The following is a 20,315-nucleotide window of genomic DNA, read 5'->3' on the forward strand; positions in this document are numbered from 1 at the left end:
GAGCATCCCTCCGTTTTCCTTCCGACCGCGATGGAAGAAAGGTTTAGAACAACGTGAGGGTGAATAAATAATGGTTTTAATTTTGCCATGAACTATTCCTCAAAGGCACAATGACTTCTAGAGGAAGTAGATCTCATTCTTCATGCACTGGGCCTGTAATGAGAGAAAACGACTTGAAAATGTAAGTTGACTTGAAAAGTTGGGCATTGAAGCCTCTTTACTCCTAATACACTGTATTTATGACTCCAGATTTCCTCTCTTATACTACATAAATACTACTGCCCTTCTGTTCCTCTCGCTTCTGAATGAAATATGCAAGATGTAAATATGGTTTCTATAATGTATGACATTTTTAATAATCCACTTTGATTCTGTAGACAAGTGTGTGGTTGTAGCTAGCCGTGTTTTATTTAATGTTTTGTGGTTTGTTTTTTAATGTGACTCAGTTCAGGTTTAATTTGTATAGCGCTTTTAACCGTAGGAATCGCCTTGAAGCAGCTGTACAGGGGTTTGGGTCTGTGGTCTTTCATTTTATTATTGATTTTTTTTATCTCCCATTGGCTCACAGACGTTTCAGGATTAATGTCTAGAATATGTGTCTGATGTTTGACAATCGAAATAAGTACTGTTATAATCTCATTCGTCCATTTGCAACAATTCAAAGTCACCTTACTCTATTTAATGTGTCCAGAGAAAGCCAAATATGATTGCATAGAGTTGGAAGATGGTTTCTTTAGATTTTTATGTTTTTTTTTTTTTGTAATATTGATCCAAAAAAAGGACATATTCCATGACAGCGTATGTGAAATGTGATTGTAACACTGGATAGACTAGTTCTCAACACTACTGAGAACTATAATACTACACTGGCACAAATCTGTCAGGATTGTATGGAAAACCTTAAAGAATTTAGAACAAGAGTTCTGGATGGACCTGTATTTGTTTCTCCTGTTAAACGAGAGTTTGTACATATATTTATAGCTTCCAGAAAGCGTTTGGGCTCCAAGAACGACTCGTCTCTTTCATCCGCTCGCTGTAGTGGAGACATCCGTCGCCTGGATTAAAGATCCAAGCAATGTGATCGAAGATGTGCAAACAGTCCCGGTCCTGGTTTATCATAAGGAAGTTTCCTCTATCCTCTGACCTCACGGCCTACCTGTATAATCTGCCTGTTTTTCCCAAATCTACATGGATTTTCAGGAATTTTCAGTTTCCAGTCATGTACATGGGTAATTATTAAATGGTAATAAACACAGATTTTCCTACATTGTCAAGTGTTCATTTTTGCCTCCACACGTCACTATAGACCTGTAAATATGGTGTGTTATTCAAGATTTTTATTAAAAACTGGTTGAGCTGGTATAAAGGGAATATGAAAATAATGTTAATGCAAAACTAGTTCAGCTCCATAACAAGTAGGTAATTGCAAATATAAATGCAGTAAACTTTCCTGCGCTTTTAGCAGTGATGCCTAAAATAGTGATTTTGTTTTATATTTAGGTCCAAAATCAAGTTCTTAATGTTTGTCTATGTGGTGTTTTTAATATGCTTTATGACAAACCATGTGTAAGTTCATAAGTCGACAGCATTGCTGAGTATTTTCTCCTTAAAACTGCAGTGAAACAAAGACAGTCTCAAAATCACGGTTTGAAATCGCTGGTGTTTCTGACGTCACAAACGACCTTGTAACCAATCAGATCAACGTGTGATCGTCAACCAGTGGATCTCTGAGCTGAGTGAGTGAGTGGAGGCGGGGCTCATTTGCATATTCATAGAACCACGTATACTAAATGAAGCAAGGGTGTCGAGTTACATTCAAGATATTTTAAGACATGAGGAAATGTTTTTAGGGCTCAAGGAAAAGTGTTTAAATATGTCATTTTGGTGATCAAAGATGAGTTTTAAAGGGATACTCCACCAGTTTTTCTTATTAAACTATGTTTATCCCTTAACTAAGACGAGTTGATACATACCTCTCTCGTCTCAGTGCGTGCACTATATCGCTCTGTATTGCCGCAAAACTATGTTAGCACTTAGCTTAGCCCATGCATTAAATATGGGCCAAGCAGAGAAGCGACCAAACACTTCCACGTTTTCCCTATGTAAACACAGTTACTCGAGTAGTGTAACTTGACCTGGGCTGGTGACACAAAATAAACCGTTGCGCTTTTCTAAGCGTTTAAAATTGATGACTATATTGTATGGCGGAATACCATAACAAGTGCTTTGAGCACTTCGACTTGGCGCAATAATATCTTCACTTGTGAAAAGTCCTCTTACCGGCTCCCGCTTCCTCTCCCCCTCCCTCTGACATTTCCGTCAATACAACCAACGTGACTTTTACTACCTGTGCTATTAGCAAACTGCAGATCATTTGCAATGGCGGACTTTGTAGATGATTATGACTTCTTTGTAGAAGACCCAGGCCAGAGCCATATCTGTTTGAACCCGAGTACACGGAGGAGGAATTAGCTCTTATGGACCGTGAGAGGCAAGAAAGATATGATCCAGAACAGACCGGAGCTGGCGAAAGACCACGGGCTTTCTGTAAGTGATCTGAATATTGTTGGTGTAGCCTCATCCTTTAGGCGTGTTCCTGTGCAGGTATAGTCCTCCTTTGTGAAATGTTCGGAGCAAACACGCCACTTCTTCAGAGTCATCAATGGTGTTTTGGGATTCTTGTTCAAAGCAGCTAACCAAGCTCTCCGCTGTATGTGGTGTGTTGGAATTCGGTGAAAAATGACAGCACTACATTCTCCTTATTTTCACAACCCTTTACGATGCACGCTTTAACCATTATTGTACACAAACTAGCTTCCAAAAACCTGTTACTTCGTCAACTCCGCTCGAACTACTACTACCGGCGCATGTCACGTTGGTTGTATTGACGGAAATGTCAGAGGGAGGGGGAGAGGAAGCGGGAGCCGGTAAGAGGACTTTTCACTAGTGAAGATATTATTGCGCCAAGTCGAAGTGCTCAAAAGCACTTGTTATGGTATTCCGCCATACAATATAGTCATCAATTTTAAACGCTTAGAAAAGCGCAACGGTTTATTTTGTGTCACCAGCCCAGGTCAAGTTACACTACTCGAGTAACTGTGTTTACATAGGGAAAACGTGGAAGTGTTTGGTCGCTTCTCTGCTTGGCCCATATTTAATGCATGGGCTAAGCTAAGTGCTAACATAGTTTTGCGGCAATACAGAGCGATATAGTGCACGCACTGAGACGAGAGAGGTATGTATCAACTCGTCTTAGTTAAGGGAATAACATAGTTTAATAAGAAAAACTGGTGGAGTATCCCTTTAAGGGATACAATGATTGACTGCAGGGGGACTTTAAGTTTGACACATTTTCAAGACATCACAGCCAAATCACAGAGTGAATCAAACCTTTAAAAACTATTAAAATCTAAAATGAAGATTTAATAAGCATAACAGATGCTTTAAAAGAAAAGTGTTTACAGTAATGACTGAGGCTTAGACATGGCTGTGTGATTCTCAAAACTACAAAAAAATCTTTTAAATTGCACATTCTTATAGATGCAAAAGAATATTAGCAGATACCAGCGATATCGGTGAAATTGTTTATAGTGGCATATCTGTCTTGCTTAGTTTACTTTCTAACATAAGAACTGCAACAACGTATTAAATGAATACATTTTTATTTTTCTTGTGCCTTCAATAAAACATCTTTGACATGAGAGAATTAGAAAACAGTTCAGGTGTATTTACATATCTTTTATGTGTGGCATAAAAATGATTACAGAGAGAAATACCAGCAAAATCTATTACAATCAAATGATTTTCTGTAGCGAGACGAGCTACAATAATGACAACTAAAGTGTGAGTCGTCGAGATGCTGTCTGATATTCTCATTTTGGGTTATGAAAGTTTTGGGGGGGAATGCTGATAATTCATTAAAAAAAATGAATGGACCTTAAAACAATTAAAGTAGATTAAATCAGTAGCAATATAAACTAGAAATGAAACGCACGTCTGCATCGGGCATAAAAACAAGAGTCTGGCCCAAAACAACTGGGGGAAAACCAAAGATAAAGAGATACATTTATCTATGATAATAAACATGATGTAAATAATATTGAGTAATTGTTTTTCCAATGATATAAATATTCAGTGATTAATATCAAAACATTTGATCAAAGCTTTCCCTTCCTTTGCTCAATGTTCGCATTGTTCAGACTAAAGCAATGAAATACTCAGTGTGTGTAGTGTAGAAACAGTCCAATTCAGCTGAGATTTTATCTGGCTTTAGAGGACAAACCTCTTCAGTATTAAAAAAAATGCCCATGAGTTAGAAAAACACGCTATATTACCCTGCAAAACCGCGTCCGGAACAATAACGGAATGTTTCAGTCTCTCAGTACGAGTTCACATACTTGTTTTCTTCTCCACTGACACTTAAACACCAGCGCAAAACATAAATGACTATTTCCCGGTTCAAGCTTTGGCTTTTAGGCCTCATTTCTGCAGTCCAGACAATCACATCTTCACCTCAATCTCATCTGCATTTCCACGTGTGTTCCTTCTGTGAGGACAGAAGAAGAGGACAATAATGTGAACGACGGATGCCTCTTCAGCAAAAAGAGTGTGCCGAGCGACAGAACTAAAATAATTTGAAGCTAAAAATGATATTTCCTTTCCCTCTCCCTGAAGTGGTACAGGGACTCAATTATTAAACGAGTTTCTTCTTAGAAAAGCAATTGCATTTCTGAGCATGTCTCTTTCCTGGCGGGAGCAGCCGGATCTCTGTTAATAAATCTGTGGTGCTTCATCAACTCCTGTTTTTGAGATGGTTGCATATCATAGATGTTTTCCATTTCTGGAGCACCTTCCAGCTTATAGAGAGAGAAGGAAACTCTTCACTCTTCTTCATCAAGCACTGCCTGAGGGGAAAACAGAAGAAAAGACCAGGCTGTCAATAGAGCATCTAAATCACTCATAAATGAACCGTTCCAACTAACATTAGCTGTATGCTTACATTTGGAAGTCATACCGTCAACTTCAAGGGACATTTCAGTCTTTTTGGAGCTTGCCGTACAATTAACATTCAGTAATATTGAATGAGTGGCACTAAATTGAGCTGAATAATGACACTGCTGTCTTCTGAAGAGCTGCTTTACAGCTGGAATTGAATTAGTTTCATAAATTAATTTTTATCACATTAACACAAGCCCCTTTCACACATACGGTCTTTTATGACCAGTAAGAGATCCTGTGTGACCGTTCCAAAAATACTGGTAAATCGATTCTGGAAATCATATCGTCAACTATCCACACGATTCTCTTTACAAATCTGGGAAAATGGTTGACGCATGTTGTGTTCCCAAATGCAAACTATAAGCGACTCAAACACACATTATATGATTTAACGTGAATCAAAACGAAAATGAAAACGAACACTAGCCCACAACATTTTTTGGTCGGGAAGTTCGGTCTGGACTCGATCCATTGAGGAGTAATTATGATTTAGGAGAATTAGTCGGGCCAATCAAATTGCCAGGGCGGGCTTTACACGATGATGGACAGATGATCTGCAGTTACGTAATCATCACGTTATCAAAGAGCGCTTGGGTTGAACTGGTTTCCCTCAGAGACGACTGCCGCTGGAGAACTGAGATGTAGAGATTTGTTGTAAAAGAAATCGACAGCGCATTCATTTTAAAAGACGAACAGAGAACTGCAATCAAGGCATTTGTCGATCGGAAAGATGTGTTTGCCGTCCTTCCTACGGGATTCGGCAAAAGTTTAATTTATCAGCTGGCTCTGATGGTCGCTAAGAAGATGGGACGCAATGAAGACCCTGTGGTCGTTGTGGTTTCTCCTTTGGTCGCACTCATGGAGGACCAAGTCAAAGAAGCAACACTCGTTATTTTACTACTTCTTCCAGCGTGCGTGCAGTTGAGTTATGTTGACAACTGTGCTAAGCAACTATACGTTGCTCTGATTGGTTGTAGCTCTATCCAATTGAGTGCAGAGTTTTTTTTCCTGGTTCGGTTAAGACACGCCTCATAATCAAAGCCCTATGGAGCAGTATCAGACTCACATTCTGACTAGAATATGAGTGTGACGAAGTCAGGCTAGCACTTTACATCATCACATCACATTTTGTGAAGCAACTGATTAATCAGATTCAAAGCCTCACGTCTCCCATCAATAGTGTAGTCTATTAAGTGCTATATACATAAATGTAAAATGTGATGAACTGTCATTTGGAAAATGAAGATTATCTTGTATTTTGAGTCTTACCGTCGTCTCCACTGGTGAGCACCAAAGACTGCAGGATATCAGACAGAGAGACGATGCCTTTCACCACTTCCTGCTCATCCACGATCACTAGCCTGTGAACCTGAACATCAGACAGATCCCTCAGTACGGTCACATGCAGGCATTTTTCAGCTATTGTCCGCCCAAGTACTCATGTGTAATTAAAGATTTCATTTATCAAAATCTTAAATCTTGTATGCATATATCAGGATCATTTATGAAGTTTTCCATTATGATGGAATTGATTTCTAGGGGATTTTAACCCTTCGTAAAAGCAATTTTTAGAATGATCCTATTAAATGTATCTGTGTTTGAAAAGTCATTGACGTTGATTGCTCCTGATATTGTAATAATTATTATTAACATTGATTAATAGAAAACAAATAAACACAATAATGTGTTTGAGGAACAGCATGTCATATTCTGGCTATACAGACACAGCGTGTCAGTCCATGACTTTAGTCTAGTGCGAGTTATCACAAAAACTCAATCTCTTATTTAGATAATATCTGTACTTTATTGTTTATTATCTAAAAACTTCTGATTGGCTCAACAAAAATGTGTGATTGGTTATAATGCTCAACACTTCAATCACTTTTCATTTTCACATTTACAGCAACAGTGATAATAGATTGTTTAACTGTGTGGGACATCTTGAATATGTATTAAATTTTGGTGGCATGTTTACCCCAAGCTTCTGTTCATTTCTGTTCATTTCACATTGAGACAAACACACACAGAGAGATACAACAGTGTATAAACTCACATGCGTCATTCATTTTGAGATTGTTTTTTAAAAATTGTAAAAGAAAAAGAAAAAAAAAAAGTCAGATTTTAAATGAAATACATAATGTTAAAAACATCAGGAGTACAAGATCTTGTACCGTAGTGACTGCATTCCCTCAAGCTGATCAATATCAGATCCAGAGGCTTTAAACACACACTAGCAGGTGGGAATCCAGTCGAACCAGAAACATCACATTCACATTCAACAGCGGCTCGATGAGGACGTTTACATGCACACCACTACACAGATGACTCACAAAAATCAGCTTATTGAAATAACCTGTTGTCTGGGTTTACATGCAAACCAATAACCCGACTACGCAAGTACACCACGTTTACAAGAAAACTGTGGGACACATGTGGGACATCTTGAATATGTATTAAATTTTGGTGGCATGTTTACCCCAAGCTTCTGTTCATTTCTGACCCTGGAGTGTGTGTATATAAACAATCAAATATACTGTATATATAGTCAAAAGTTTTAGGTCAGTAAGATTTTTTTTAAATACATAATACTTTGATTTAGCAAGGATGCATTTATAATGTTAAAAAATAATTTGATTTCAAATAAATTAGTAAATGAATCAATACATTTTCAACTTTCTAAAGTAAAAAAAAAAAATCATGGTTTCCACAAAAAAAGTAAAAGCAGCAAAAACTGTTTTCAACATTGATAATCGGAAATGTTTCTGGATCATGTGACACTGAAGACTGGAGTAATGATGCTGAAAATTCAGCTTTGATCACAGGAATAAATTACATTTGAACATATATTAAAATAATAGTAATTTTAAATTACAATAATGATGCTATTCTAGAGCATGAGAGACTAAGAGTCTTTCAAAAATCTGACCCAAACTTTTGACCAGTATATATGCAATCATGAGCAGAAGGCTGAGGTTAACTGCCATCATGTCACATGTGTGTTCCTCACCTCAGCCTCCACCAGACGGTTAATAATGGCCTCGAGGGTCTCGCTGGCTCGACAGGTCAGCACACCCTCGAAATACTGCGAGCGATGCTGGAGGGCTTTAGTCACGGTGATGTCCAGGTTATTATACGTCTTCTCAGCTGCCAGGTTCTGTGTGATGATATGAAAAACACATTGAGACAAACACACACAGAGAGATACAACAGTGTATAAACTCACATTCATTTTGAGATTGTTTTTTAAAAACTGTTTAAAAAAAAAAAAAAGTCAGATTTTAAATGAAATACATAATGTTAAAAACATCAGTGACTGCATTCCCTCAAGCTGATCAATATCAGATCCAGAGGCTTTAAACACACACTATCAGGTGTGAATCCAGTCGAACCAGAAACATCACATTCACATTCAACAGCTTAACTGCACCACAGCGATTAACTGCTCGATGAGGACGTTTACATGCACACCACTACACAGATAACTCACAAAAATCAGCTTATTGAAATAACCTGTTGTCTGGGTTTACATGCAAACCAATATCCCGACTACGCAAGTACACCGCGTTTACAACACTTTATTAATAAATCAGGTTATTTCCCGGAAGTGACGTCAAAACATAATAATTTGCGTTTCTGACTCAAGTATTCAGTATTTCATTTATGTCGGTTGTGATGTTAAATAAAGCTTTAAAACGGCTTTAAGAGGAGTCGGCGGGAAACTTACGGCTCATATTATCCTCTGATGCGGTTACATTTAGACTGAGCCGCTTCTTCTTCTAATGCCGCGTTCCAGGCAACCTGTAACCCGTGTTTTTCCAACCTTATACCCGTGAAAGTGCACTGGAACGGCAGTCAAACCCATGACTTCCCACCCGTGAACTCGTACTAGATCGATGTACTCCCAGTTACGAGCTCTGACGTCACATAGCCCGCGAAACTATACAAAACAACAACGGTTTGTTTACATCTAGCTACCACAATTCCTTGCGCTCAGGTAGTTTGGCGTGACTAGCCTGGAACGCTACAAAGTCGTGAGTCGTGGTTTGAAGTCGTGATTTACGTGCTCAAAAACCTGCCTGGAACGCAGCATAATGTACGAGATGAGAGCACTTTTATACTTTTTTGGGTCAAGAAAGAGTCTGTTTTTGCATATATTTACTCCTCCATTAATGCAAAACGCTCGTTCTGTCTGGATGTGCTTAAATCCACGGTGAGGACGGACGCGTTTCATGCGCACTTCAATGAGCCGACAGAAAGCAGGTTAATGTGTTTACATGCCGGGAGAAATCAGCGGAAGGGGCAAAGATCGATCAGTGACGATCTGCTTATGACCGCACTCCTATAAAAGAAAACGGGTTACCGCGTTTATGATCACTTGCATTGTCGGGTTAAGAGTGAGTGCGTTTTTTACATGCACAATGTCCACTGTTCTAGTTTCAAACAACAGATATAAACACACACAACTTACTATAACATCAAACTTGGAATAGATGTCAGTCACATGTCCTGTCGGCATAAACGAGAGGGAGAAACAATGATCAAGTGAGAGGGGAAGGAAAAAACTAAATCACAGATTTGCAATTTACACTATAAAAAATACACTATATTTTGAATATCTTTATTACCATTTTCATCCACCACAGGGAGAGCGGACACTCTCTGATCCACGAAGATGCCCAGCGCGGAGTAGAGCGGCGTATCAGCGTGAACCACTGCGATGTTGTGAAACGTCCCGATGTTCAACTCCTCCAGCGTTTGAGACAGAAACGCAGGTTTGGGGATTTCAGATATCTGGGAGAGAAAACTAGCATCATCATAAACAGGAACTCGAAGAAATTCGAAGTTGTACTAGATGAGTAAAGAGGAAATTTAGCAGTAGTTGCTTCATTCCAGTTGTGACACAATTACAGCAACAGCTCTGTGACAGAGGGTTACCAAATAAATGAATGCCTGGGCTTAATTTCATGCGTCACAGGTTTGTTTGTTTGTAAACTTTATTGTCCTTTTTCAGGAAATTTGTCTTGGGCTCAAAGCTACATTAATACACCACATACATACAGCAAATGGACTGGAGGCTGCGTTAATGCACAGTATACATATAACAAATAACAAATGCACACACAGAAACTATAGACCTACATTACTGCATCTTGCTATTTAACATATTGATTGATAGAGGAATGAATGATTTTTTATAACGGTTACTCTTAAACAATGGTACTCCCTGTCTCCCTGATGGCAGCATACTGTCTCCCTGATGGCAGCAACTCATACATTGGAAATAAAACATGGCTGGTATCACCCACTATTGTCTGTGCATTTTTTAAAACCAACGATTCATAAATTGATTGAAGTGATGAGTATTCCCTTATACCCATAACCTTCATTGGAATTCTCACAAGACATGCAATCTGTGATTTTAATTGAACCGAAAGATTGCCATACCAGGTTAGCATGCCATAATTTAAAAGGCTACCTAAAACGGCATAATAAAATAATTGCATAATTCTCTGATTTACACCAAACAGCCTAAGTTTTCTAAAAAAATACAAGCGTTGTTGGAATTTTGAGGCGACATAATCAATGTGGGCTTTCCAAGTGAATGAACAATCAATAACCACACCTAGATACTTATAGGTATCCACCTGATCAATGACATTATCATTGATGATGACGGCTGTAATCACCTAATTTTTTTGGATCTATTATAATTTCTTTAGTTTTTGATGCATTTAAGATGCAAAAATTTAAGGTGAGCGATTATTAGGCAGGCAGGACTTACAAAAAGTTTCAGGAATTTGAGGATCCTCTTGTGTGTCAGGATGTAGAGTGTGTTTCCCGTTAGAGGATCAATCACAGGTAATCTGTGGATCTTATGCTTCAGTAGAGATGAAACTGCATCATAAAGGCTGAGAGAGAAGAAAACATCAGACATGTCACATCTCTCCATCAAAACCATTCAATCTGCCTGCACCAATCACAAGTATTACCTGGCATTGGGTGATATGCTCACGAGAGGCTTGAAGGAATCTTGCAAGTAGACCTCTATAAGAAAACAACAACAGATCAGTCATAGGCTCACACGTCAGAGCATCTACATCATGAACACGTCAACATTATCCCCACCTCTCCATGTCTCTATTTTGTGTTCTTCTAGCTCATATATCTGGACCTAAAACCGAGAAAAATGCATGAAATCTTTGAAAATTCCTCTAAATGACTCGAGAATAAGCTTCAGTAGGAGATTAACAGTCTTAACATGAGCAGGAGGAGAGAATTTTACCAGAGGAGACTTGTAATAGCGATGAAGTATATTGATGAAATCTGTGATGGTCAGCATACCTACAATAGCAAAAAGGGTATGAAAGAAGATGTGCATAAGTTGAATCAGAACTACTTTTAAACTGTTGTTACAAGTAACTACTGTGCATTAATTATTTAATTGCAAGTAATTTTTTATCATAATTGAAAAAAAAATGCTCTATTTTCATTTTAAAACATTGCCTTTCTTCTATATAGGCAAACAAATTTTATTGAAAGCACATTCTGCCAGCAGTGATTTTCTTTTTTCCCTTGAATGTGTTGCATTATGCAAGTTAAATATATTATGAATAGAGGTGGACCGATTCATCGGTTTTGCCGATTAATCGGCACCGATAGTTGTTTGGTGGAACTATCGTTATCGGCAAAAATCCACACCGATAGTTTTTCCGGGTTGCGTCCGTTGCTGGAGCGGCTGAGAAGTGCGCGCGGTCATTACACAGCACGAGAGCGCTCAGAACAGAAGAGACTGCTGACATTATACAGAGTGAGAGCGGCCTCTAGCGGACAAATAACAAACTATCACTGGCTGAGTTGTTTACGTTAACACGTGAGGCAGCGCGCAGCACGGAGAGAACACGCAGCGAGAGCGCTGACATTTAAAACACCGACAGCAAAACGGTATGAATACATAACACTAAAGTAGCTACATATTGCCATATCATTACAAATTAATTCATTTGTTGACTAGATGCTGCATCAGCAGAGAAAGAACAGTAGTTTGCCGTTGAGGCTGTGAGGACTCTAACATTACCTCAACCGTTAATGCAATGTGACAAAAACACACGCAGACCTGACCCAAATGTTTTATGGCGCAATTGTTACAATCTATTTGCATTATTTTTATCCGGCTGGTCAATTTTATGCGTTCATTAGCCGACGAAGTTGCATATTTAAAACTAGTGACGTGATTGCTTTCTCAACATTGATATGTTCATGCAGCCGACAGAAACGTAAACTAATCAGAAACGCGTTCGATTTAAGATCTTTTTAATCACTACAATAGATCTTGTTATTTTTGATTAGATAATCATCAAGTGTTCTAAAATATAGAAGCAAATAAAGTGAGAGACTATAGGCTATATTACGTATACATAATACAGGTCTTTATTACATTTTAATGGCCATCTTTAAGCACGACTCTTTGGAATCATATGAAATGGTAACACTTTACAATAACATCGCATTTTTAGCATTAAATAAGGTTAATACAAGTTGTAGAAGAATTATTCATTGTTACGGTAGTTTGTTAATTTCAACATTTACTAATGCATTTGAAATTGAGTTTTAATTCTTATTTTATCTTTTATTACCTTAGTTAATGTACTGTGAATGAACTAACATGAATGATAAAGGTACAATTGTATTGCTCATATTAATACATGCAGTAAAAAGGTATATTGCATTATGCATATAGTTCATGAAAGCTAGTTAATACATCCTTGTTTACAAATGGGACTTGCAAAGTGTTATGAAATGTACATATGTTTCTAGGTTATAGCTAACGAAACCTGTAATATTTTAATGTTTAAATTATTTTCTGTATAAAGTTAATATATTCATATTTATTTATTTAAAGGAGCTGTATGTAAGAAATTTATTTCAATTAATCATAAAATGGCCCTGATATGTCACTAGACATTAAAGTCCCACTCCGATCATATTTTGAGCTATTTGTAAACATTCCCAGTGGTCTTTAAATTATGATTATGCCATTTTTAGCCAAACTCACAAAACCTGTGCCGTTTTCTGGGACTTTGCTTCAGCAGAGCGGCAGTAGCTCATTAGCAATTCGCCTCTGCGTTGTGGGCGGAGCCGTTGGCACGGAGATGACCCTCCCCCTCCCCGTTGCTGAGAGCTCTGTCTCTCCCGCTAGCTTACACCCCCAACCTGTCATTACCGGTGCAACAAAAATTGAGAGCAATATTGGAGCTATCCAGCCGTACAGTGCGTTTTCGTTTTAAAATGCATAACTTTTGCAACGATTATGCGCTCCTGCCGTCCACATTACTGACCCTCGGCCTCGAAAACGGAGACTGACCCCTTCAGTCGAGTCCGGTGCAAGACACGCAGGTGACGCAACCCATAGCAACGAGTCATGGCAACGACAGCTCAAACCGACAGAAACATACAAGTAAACGTGAATTTTGTCACATTGTCATGTTAATTATAATCAAATGCATTTTGTTTTATTGAAAACAATATTATCATTGATATTTGTTTGAGAGGGGCACTTTCGATTAATTTTAACAAGCTTGTGGCCCCGCCCAGTGGAGTTACTACGTCACAACTCCAGTCTATTTTGAACGGCATTTTAGCGTCTGCTACTGATTCACAGCCATTTGAATGTAGAAATACTCAGAAATACAACTTTGAGCTTATTTTTCTCAAGATATGTCCTCTAACATAAGAAAAATGCCACAAGAACATGTTAACACCTAGAAAAACATTATTTTCATCGGAGTGGGTCTTTAAGAAATCATGTTCACTACAAATACTTATATCACTGACAACAGTAGTCCGGCCAGGATATTGTCCTTTAAAAAGTGCAGTTGCAGCCCTCAACTGATGTTGATGTTGTCATGTTGTGTTTTGGTCTGAAGCCCCACCCTCCACCTATCTACCAATCACGAAGTCAGTAGTGTTGCTGCATCCGGGTTGCCAGCTCTGCTCTAGGTACCACTTCTTGTAGCAGCCTACGTTCCTGCTGGATCCTGCAGTCTATCTGGCAACCTCGAGTCAGGGGGGAGGGGGAGGGGATACACCGCTCTACAGTCATTTGAAAGTGATTGCAGTACCAGTTTTGGCCACAATCTTACATACGGCTCCTTTAATTGAGCACATTTTAGTTCAGCACTGTTTTATTGTGAGTATGATGTTTGTTTTTAATCCAGTATCCATTAAAAAAAATATCGGTTGAATTATCGGTTATCGGCATGTACGGTCAAACCTAGATATCGGTATCGGTAAAATCCACTATCGGTCGACCTCTAATTATGAAAGCCTTTTAATGTCATTAATCAATCACAATTTTGAAACTTCCAAAAACACTTGCTTACCAACAAAGCATTGCTTCTTGCTGTCCCAGAGAGGCGCTGCTCTCACCCCATTAGACACCAGAGCAAAGAACGCCTTCTTCACCTGGAAACCATACAAACACAAATTAACCAGCATGCACTCGGACAGTTTAAAATGTCATGAATGTTGACACGGATTACAGAGCAAACATATCCAACCCCTAAAGTCAACATGAAATCAATACTGACCCCATTTCTTAATGCATGTGCCTATTAATAATTCAGTGGTGCACATTATTCAAAATAAAAAAAAATTATGTTATTTAATTTAATTGTGTTATTATTATATATAATTATTATAATCTTTTATCAAAAAGTTCTTCCTCTTAAATAACATAGCTTATAACACAAGCAGTACATTTATAAATAGGCCTGGTTTCACAGACAGGGCTTAGAATTAGCCAGGATTAGGCTTTAGTTTACTTAGGACATTTAAGTAGCTTTTATAACATGCCTTAGACAAAAACATTACTGGTGTGCATCTTGAGACAATACAATGACACTGATATATTTTAAGATATGCCAGTACAAGTTGCTTTTTCAGTTGTAACAGCTCAAACTTGCATTTTAGTCTGGGACTAGCTTAAAGTCTAGTCTGTGAAACCGGGGATAATGTCATAAACAGCCAAAAGGCTTTTTAGGCATAGTGTAATAAATGCACATTTAATCTGGCTGTATACTGGTGTGGAATGGCTACTTTACATCATCTTCTTAATTGATGATGGGTAATATCTAGTGCTGCCCAACATTTTTCTTGTTTCACACAGAAATGGGTCACATATGGAAGTAAATTGGTTGTAAGCAAAGTTGCACATTGAACAACATTTGTCTTCTGAGTTCCCACCTGGAGAGAAGTGTCAAACACCACTAACTTTGAGCTGGTGGGCACCAGGTCATAGCAGCGGTGGGACTTCATGAAGCGGGTGTACACATTATACTCAGGATCTGGTTTGATAGAGAGGGGGAAATAAAAAGGGATAATTCACAATTGTATTGCTTGAAACTGCACGGTCTAAAACATTCAAACATGAACAAGCATTAAAACACAACTGACAAAAATAATGACAGAAAAAAGTGTCAGAGAACAAAGTGTCACTGGATCATGTTTCTGTTGTCACTTTAGTCTCAGATTTCACTGCAAACAGAGAAGTCAAACCCCTGCTCGGCTCTCGCACATGAGCTGCAGGTGATCGCAGGACTACAGTCTCATTTTTATTTATTCACACTCTTACCCTCTATGTGCGCCTCCTTTTTACCATCCAACTCATCTAGAACAGCAGGAACCTGAAAAACAGATGTCAAATTGTAAACATTCAAAACTTTTGGTTTTCCAAAATATGGAAATGATCACATTTTTCATAATTGTGATCATTCTTCTGATGAGTTCTCGCTGATTAACAATGATCTGAATTAGAGTTACTAAACTAAGCAAAAGGCTAAAATGTGTCAATAGAATACATATTAGCCAGATAAGTTAATGGGAGAACAGTTCTGCTCGCTTCAAAGTATTGCAGGTTCTTACACATTAATAAACTGTTGTTTTTAAAGCTCTGTTCCTCCATGATCTAGTTTACTGATTTGCTTGTTATTAACTTGACTAACCAATAACTGAGAAAGCTGTCAGATATTACTGGAAACTTGGCAAATTACTAGCTGGAACATTTTGTTAAGATGTTATGTTAAATACTGGACTAACACCAGCAAGAGCAAACGAAAGCAGCACTAGTGTAAAAAGTAACAGAAAACTAACATGGTACTAGACTAGAGTCTCAGCGACTATTGTTGTGGCAGTAAACTAACAAACTACTAACATGGTACTAGTGTAACAATTGTAAACGTGTTAACATGGTACTAGTGTTACAACAGTAAACATACTAGTGCAACAGCAGTAAACGTGTTAATATGGTACTAGTGTAACAACAGTAAACGTGTTAATATGGTACTAGTGTAACAACAGCAAACGTGTTAATATGGTACTAGTGTAACAACAGTAACAACAGCAAACATAGTACTACTGTAACAGCAGTGAACATCTTAACAGCACTAAACGTGTTAACATACTAGTGTAACAGCAGTAAACGTGTTAACATGACACTAGTATGATACTAGTGTAACAGCAGTAAACGTGTTAACATAGTTATAGTGTAACAACAGTAACAAACATGTTAACAGGAGTACACGTGTTAACTTAGTACTAGTGTAACAGCAGTAACTGTGTTAATAACATGGTACTAGTGTAACAATAGTGTAACAACAGTCAACGTGTAAACAAACATAGTTATTATATTATAATGTAACAACAACAGTAAACGTGTTAACATAGCTAGTTATAGTGTAACAACAGTAAAGTTAACAACAGTAAACGTGTTAACATAGTTATAGTATAACAACAGTAAACGTGTTAACAGCAGTAACTTAAACGTGTAACTTGCGTTAATTGTAGTAAACTAGCAGCACAGAACTAAACTTGACCGCAGGATAAATATCACTGGCTACATATGAATAAGAAATAGTCTACTACACAGCACTACAGTAATAACACTTAAGGCACAACCTCAACACTTTAATCGATATAAGCCATTTTTGAATATTGTAACACAATTGAACAAAACCCGTTGTTTGTTTAACTGTCTCTCGGCGTCATTCAAGGAGACTGAATCTGTCAGATCAACTCTTTCTCCTTAACTGTTAAATCTCACAATACTTACACACTCCATGATCCATTCACAGCGTAAAGACACTTAATGGGTTTCACTTCGATCTCTGAATGCGAAAATGTAGTTTAATTCGGTAGCTGAACTGATGTTTAATGTTACTGGTGCCGCTGCTCGCTCACACTTCTTTCAGGATGCGGAAGACCACTCCTGAGGCCGCGACCGGATATGACGATACACACGTGTGCGCGCTTCTCATTCATCACCATCGTACATAATAATGTTTTAATCCTGCTAATAATGAACTGGTTGTAAAAGTATAGTTTCATAAATATGATTGACATAACAGCATTGCAAAATAATTATGATACGCACAACATTTTTTTTTAACTTATAATAAAACATGTCTGTGACAGATAAACGTTGTATTTATTTGATTTAATTGGGCAGTATGTAAAATAAAAGTTAAAAGTAAAACGATTTTAAGCACTAGATAAATAATAGCGTTGTCAAGGCAACAAAAATCTATCGCAAAACATCATTTTGAACAGGGCAGAAATGAATCCAAAGAAAAGTAGAAAACACGATAATCAGCAGGGCAAGGACAGGCCAGAAACACAATCAAGAGCTACATCAATGAACATAACTAGTTTAATACTTTTAATTACAAGTAAAGTTAGGCCTAATTGTTCATACATTGCGAGTCTATTAATGGTCATGAAATGTATAAATGGCCTTGTCATCTATCAACTGCACTCATTTAGCAGAGAAAAGCATTAACATGGAACTGAAGTCTCTCCAGTTGAAAACTGCAGTGTTTGTGGATTTCTTCAACACGTTTTTAAGTCTTCCAGTAAGATGAAATCTTCTGTCTGCTCCTCATTTCATGTCTTGAATTAATGTGCTGTTGGTCCTGGACTCACCCTGCTTCATGTTGTCCTGTTTCAGGTGTTCGGGCAAACCCCTCTACATTAGGGTTGCCACCTGTCCCGGTTTTACCGGTATTGTCCTTCTTTTTAATAACCTGTCCCGGGAAATTTATGCACTCTCCCGGGACACTGAATGTCCCGGTTTTCGAAAGGCTACGTGAATATGTGGCCAAATGTGTCCTTTGCTCAGGTAGGTCAGCAGCAGCTCATTTTATATTTATAATAATATTTACTAGACCACAAAACGTGTTTATGGAAGCCCTTTTCTGCCACACAAGAAGAAAGAAAAAAAACCAAGCTTTGGTAAATCTTATTTATGAGATAAATGATGACATCCTAAATCATATTTATTAAATGAAATGTTGAAATAATGGCATAATGAGTCATGATTATGAGATTAAAACGACAAAATTATGACATGCTAAGTCATTTTGACCAAGTCATAGGCTAATAAAGATTCCCAGGGAAAGCAAGAACTGATAAGAATGTAAATGTGTAGGCCTACCTTGAAATGCAGGACAAGTAATTAGCTTTGGATAAAAGCGTCTGCCAAATGCATAAATGTAAATGTAAATTAGATAAAACATTGTAATCATGACATACTAAGATTTAAAAAAAATATGAGATAAGTAGCCTAAGCATTAGGGTACGAGAGGCTGTGCTGTATCGTGAATAAGTAATGGCTGAAGGGTGTTGTTAGGCACGACGCGGAGTAACCCCTTCAGCCGTTACTTATTCACGATACAGCACTTGCCTCGAGTACCTTTTTGCTTTTATAAAACGGTTACCACACAATACAAATATTAAAGTAAAAAAAAAAATTTATTAGTGCAACTTTCATGAAGTAAAATCACTAAAACCCTTCCTTCCGTTAGAAAAAAAATAGTCGCTGCCCGTGAACAGCAACAACGTTCCAATGTGTAATATGCATGAAAGCTACTCGGTTACTATCGTAACCTCAGTTCCCTGAGATAGGGAACGAGTATTGCGTAGCTATACGCAGTGGGGAAACTCCTTTTCCTCGATTTACTGAAGCCTATATGTAAAACGCATTTGCAGCTGCACAGCTACCACACTGAGCGTCTGACCCGCTCATAGGCTGTGCTGCAGCAACTGCACATCCAATGGCGCGGGCGAATCTGACGCACGACCAATGAGCTAGCCCAACGTCAGAGCCCGTCGAGGGGGCGTGGCCCAGCCTATATAGACCCCCGAATTCGCCATTATAGCAGGTTTATACGACTGAAGCGACAACGTCACTAGTTACCATAGTGCGGCCGGCTACGCAATACTCATTCCCTATCTCAGGGAACTGAGGTTACGATAGTAACCGAGTAGTTCCCTTTCGAACGGTCACTTCGTATTGCGTAGCTATACGCAGTGGGGACACCATGCAAAACGCCCCACCCTGAGTAACTGGTTGCCCTGCCACTCAGGACCCCTGAGCTAACAGAACAAGCCAGAACCCAATAACATATGCATATACATGTATATATAACAGACCAGACACAGTCGGGTCTGAATAATATATATATAAGTCAGTAACAACTAACAGAATATACTAACAAAACCAGACATCGTCTGGATTATTAGTATAACTTTACTACCGGCCGAAGCGGGTTTATATAATATGTATGTGATTATGCACAGTAATTTTTGTAGATAAGACCAGCCACTGTCAGGTCTCAATCATACCGAAAGCACCTTCGCCTGCAGGGAAGGTACCTCCATATTATAGAACTTCATAAATGTTGAAGGCGAGGACCAGCCGGCCGCATCACAAATATCTTGAATGGGAAAACCAGATGACCAAGCCCACGACGAGGCCATACCTCTGGTCGAATGGGCCTTGACACCTATGGGGCAAACCTGACCCACTGCGGTGTAAGCCAAAGAGATGGCATCCACTATCCATCTAGACAGTCTTTGCTTAGTGACTGGATCACCCTTAGATCGGCCCCCAAAGCAGACAAACAGCTGTTCTGATTGTCTAAAAGACGCAGAACGCTCCAAATAGATTCTCAACGCCCTGACAGGGCAGAGAAGATTAACCTCCCCATCCTCGGCAGAAGGGGGAAGGGCTAATAGCGTAATAACTTGTGCTCTAAACGGCGTTGAGAGCACCTTGGGTACATAACCACGCCTGGGTTTGAGACTGACTCTGGAGTCATCCAATCCAAATTTCAAACATGCAGGACTCACTGAGAGGGCCTGCAGATCTCCCACTCGCTTGATAGATGCCAATGCCAACAGGAGAGCAGTCTTTAGCGAAAGTGGTTTTAGATCAACCGACTGGAGCGGCTCAAAAGGTGGTCCCCTCAGGGCCCTAAGGACCG

General features: G+C 38.6%; 1 protein-coding gene across 1 annotated transcript; it reads right to left on the bottom strand.

Annotated features, from left to right (window-relative positions):
- Window positions 1–4,525: 4,525 nt before the first annotated feature.
- prkag1 (protein kinase, AMP-activated, gamma 1 non-catalytic subunit) lies at window positions 4,526–17,248 on the bottom strand. Its single transcript, XM_056266060.1, has 13 exons — window positions 17,105–17,248; window positions 15,629–15,680; window positions 15,241–15,341; window positions 14,379–14,460; window positions 11,282–11,340; window positions 11,125–11,170; window positions 10,989–11,043; window positions 10,781–10,907; window positions 9,624–9,789; window positions 9,467–9,504; window positions 8,006–8,152; window positions 6,268–6,367; window positions 4,526–4,904 (listed from the first exon to the last, which is right to left on the bottom strand). The coding sequence occupies exons 1-13, from the start codon at window positions 17,111–17,113 to the stop codon at window positions 4,894–4,896; spliced, it is 993 nt and encodes a 330-aa protein (XP_056122035.1). The 5' UTR covers window positions 17,114–17,248; the 3' UTR covers window positions 4,526–4,893.
- Between the last annotated feature and the right edge of the window lie 3,067 nt (window positions 17,249–20,315).

The sequence above is a fragment of the Rhinichthys klamathensis genome, unplaced genomic scaffold (genome assembly GCF_029890125.1).
Source record: "Rhinichthys klamathensis goyatoka isolate OS25496 unplaced genomic scaffold, OSU_Roscu_1.1 h1tg000244l_1, whole genome shotgun sequence".
Lineage (NCBI taxonomy): Eukaryota > Metazoa > Chordata > Actinopteri > Cypriniformes > Leuciscidae > Rhinichthys > Rhinichthys klamathensis.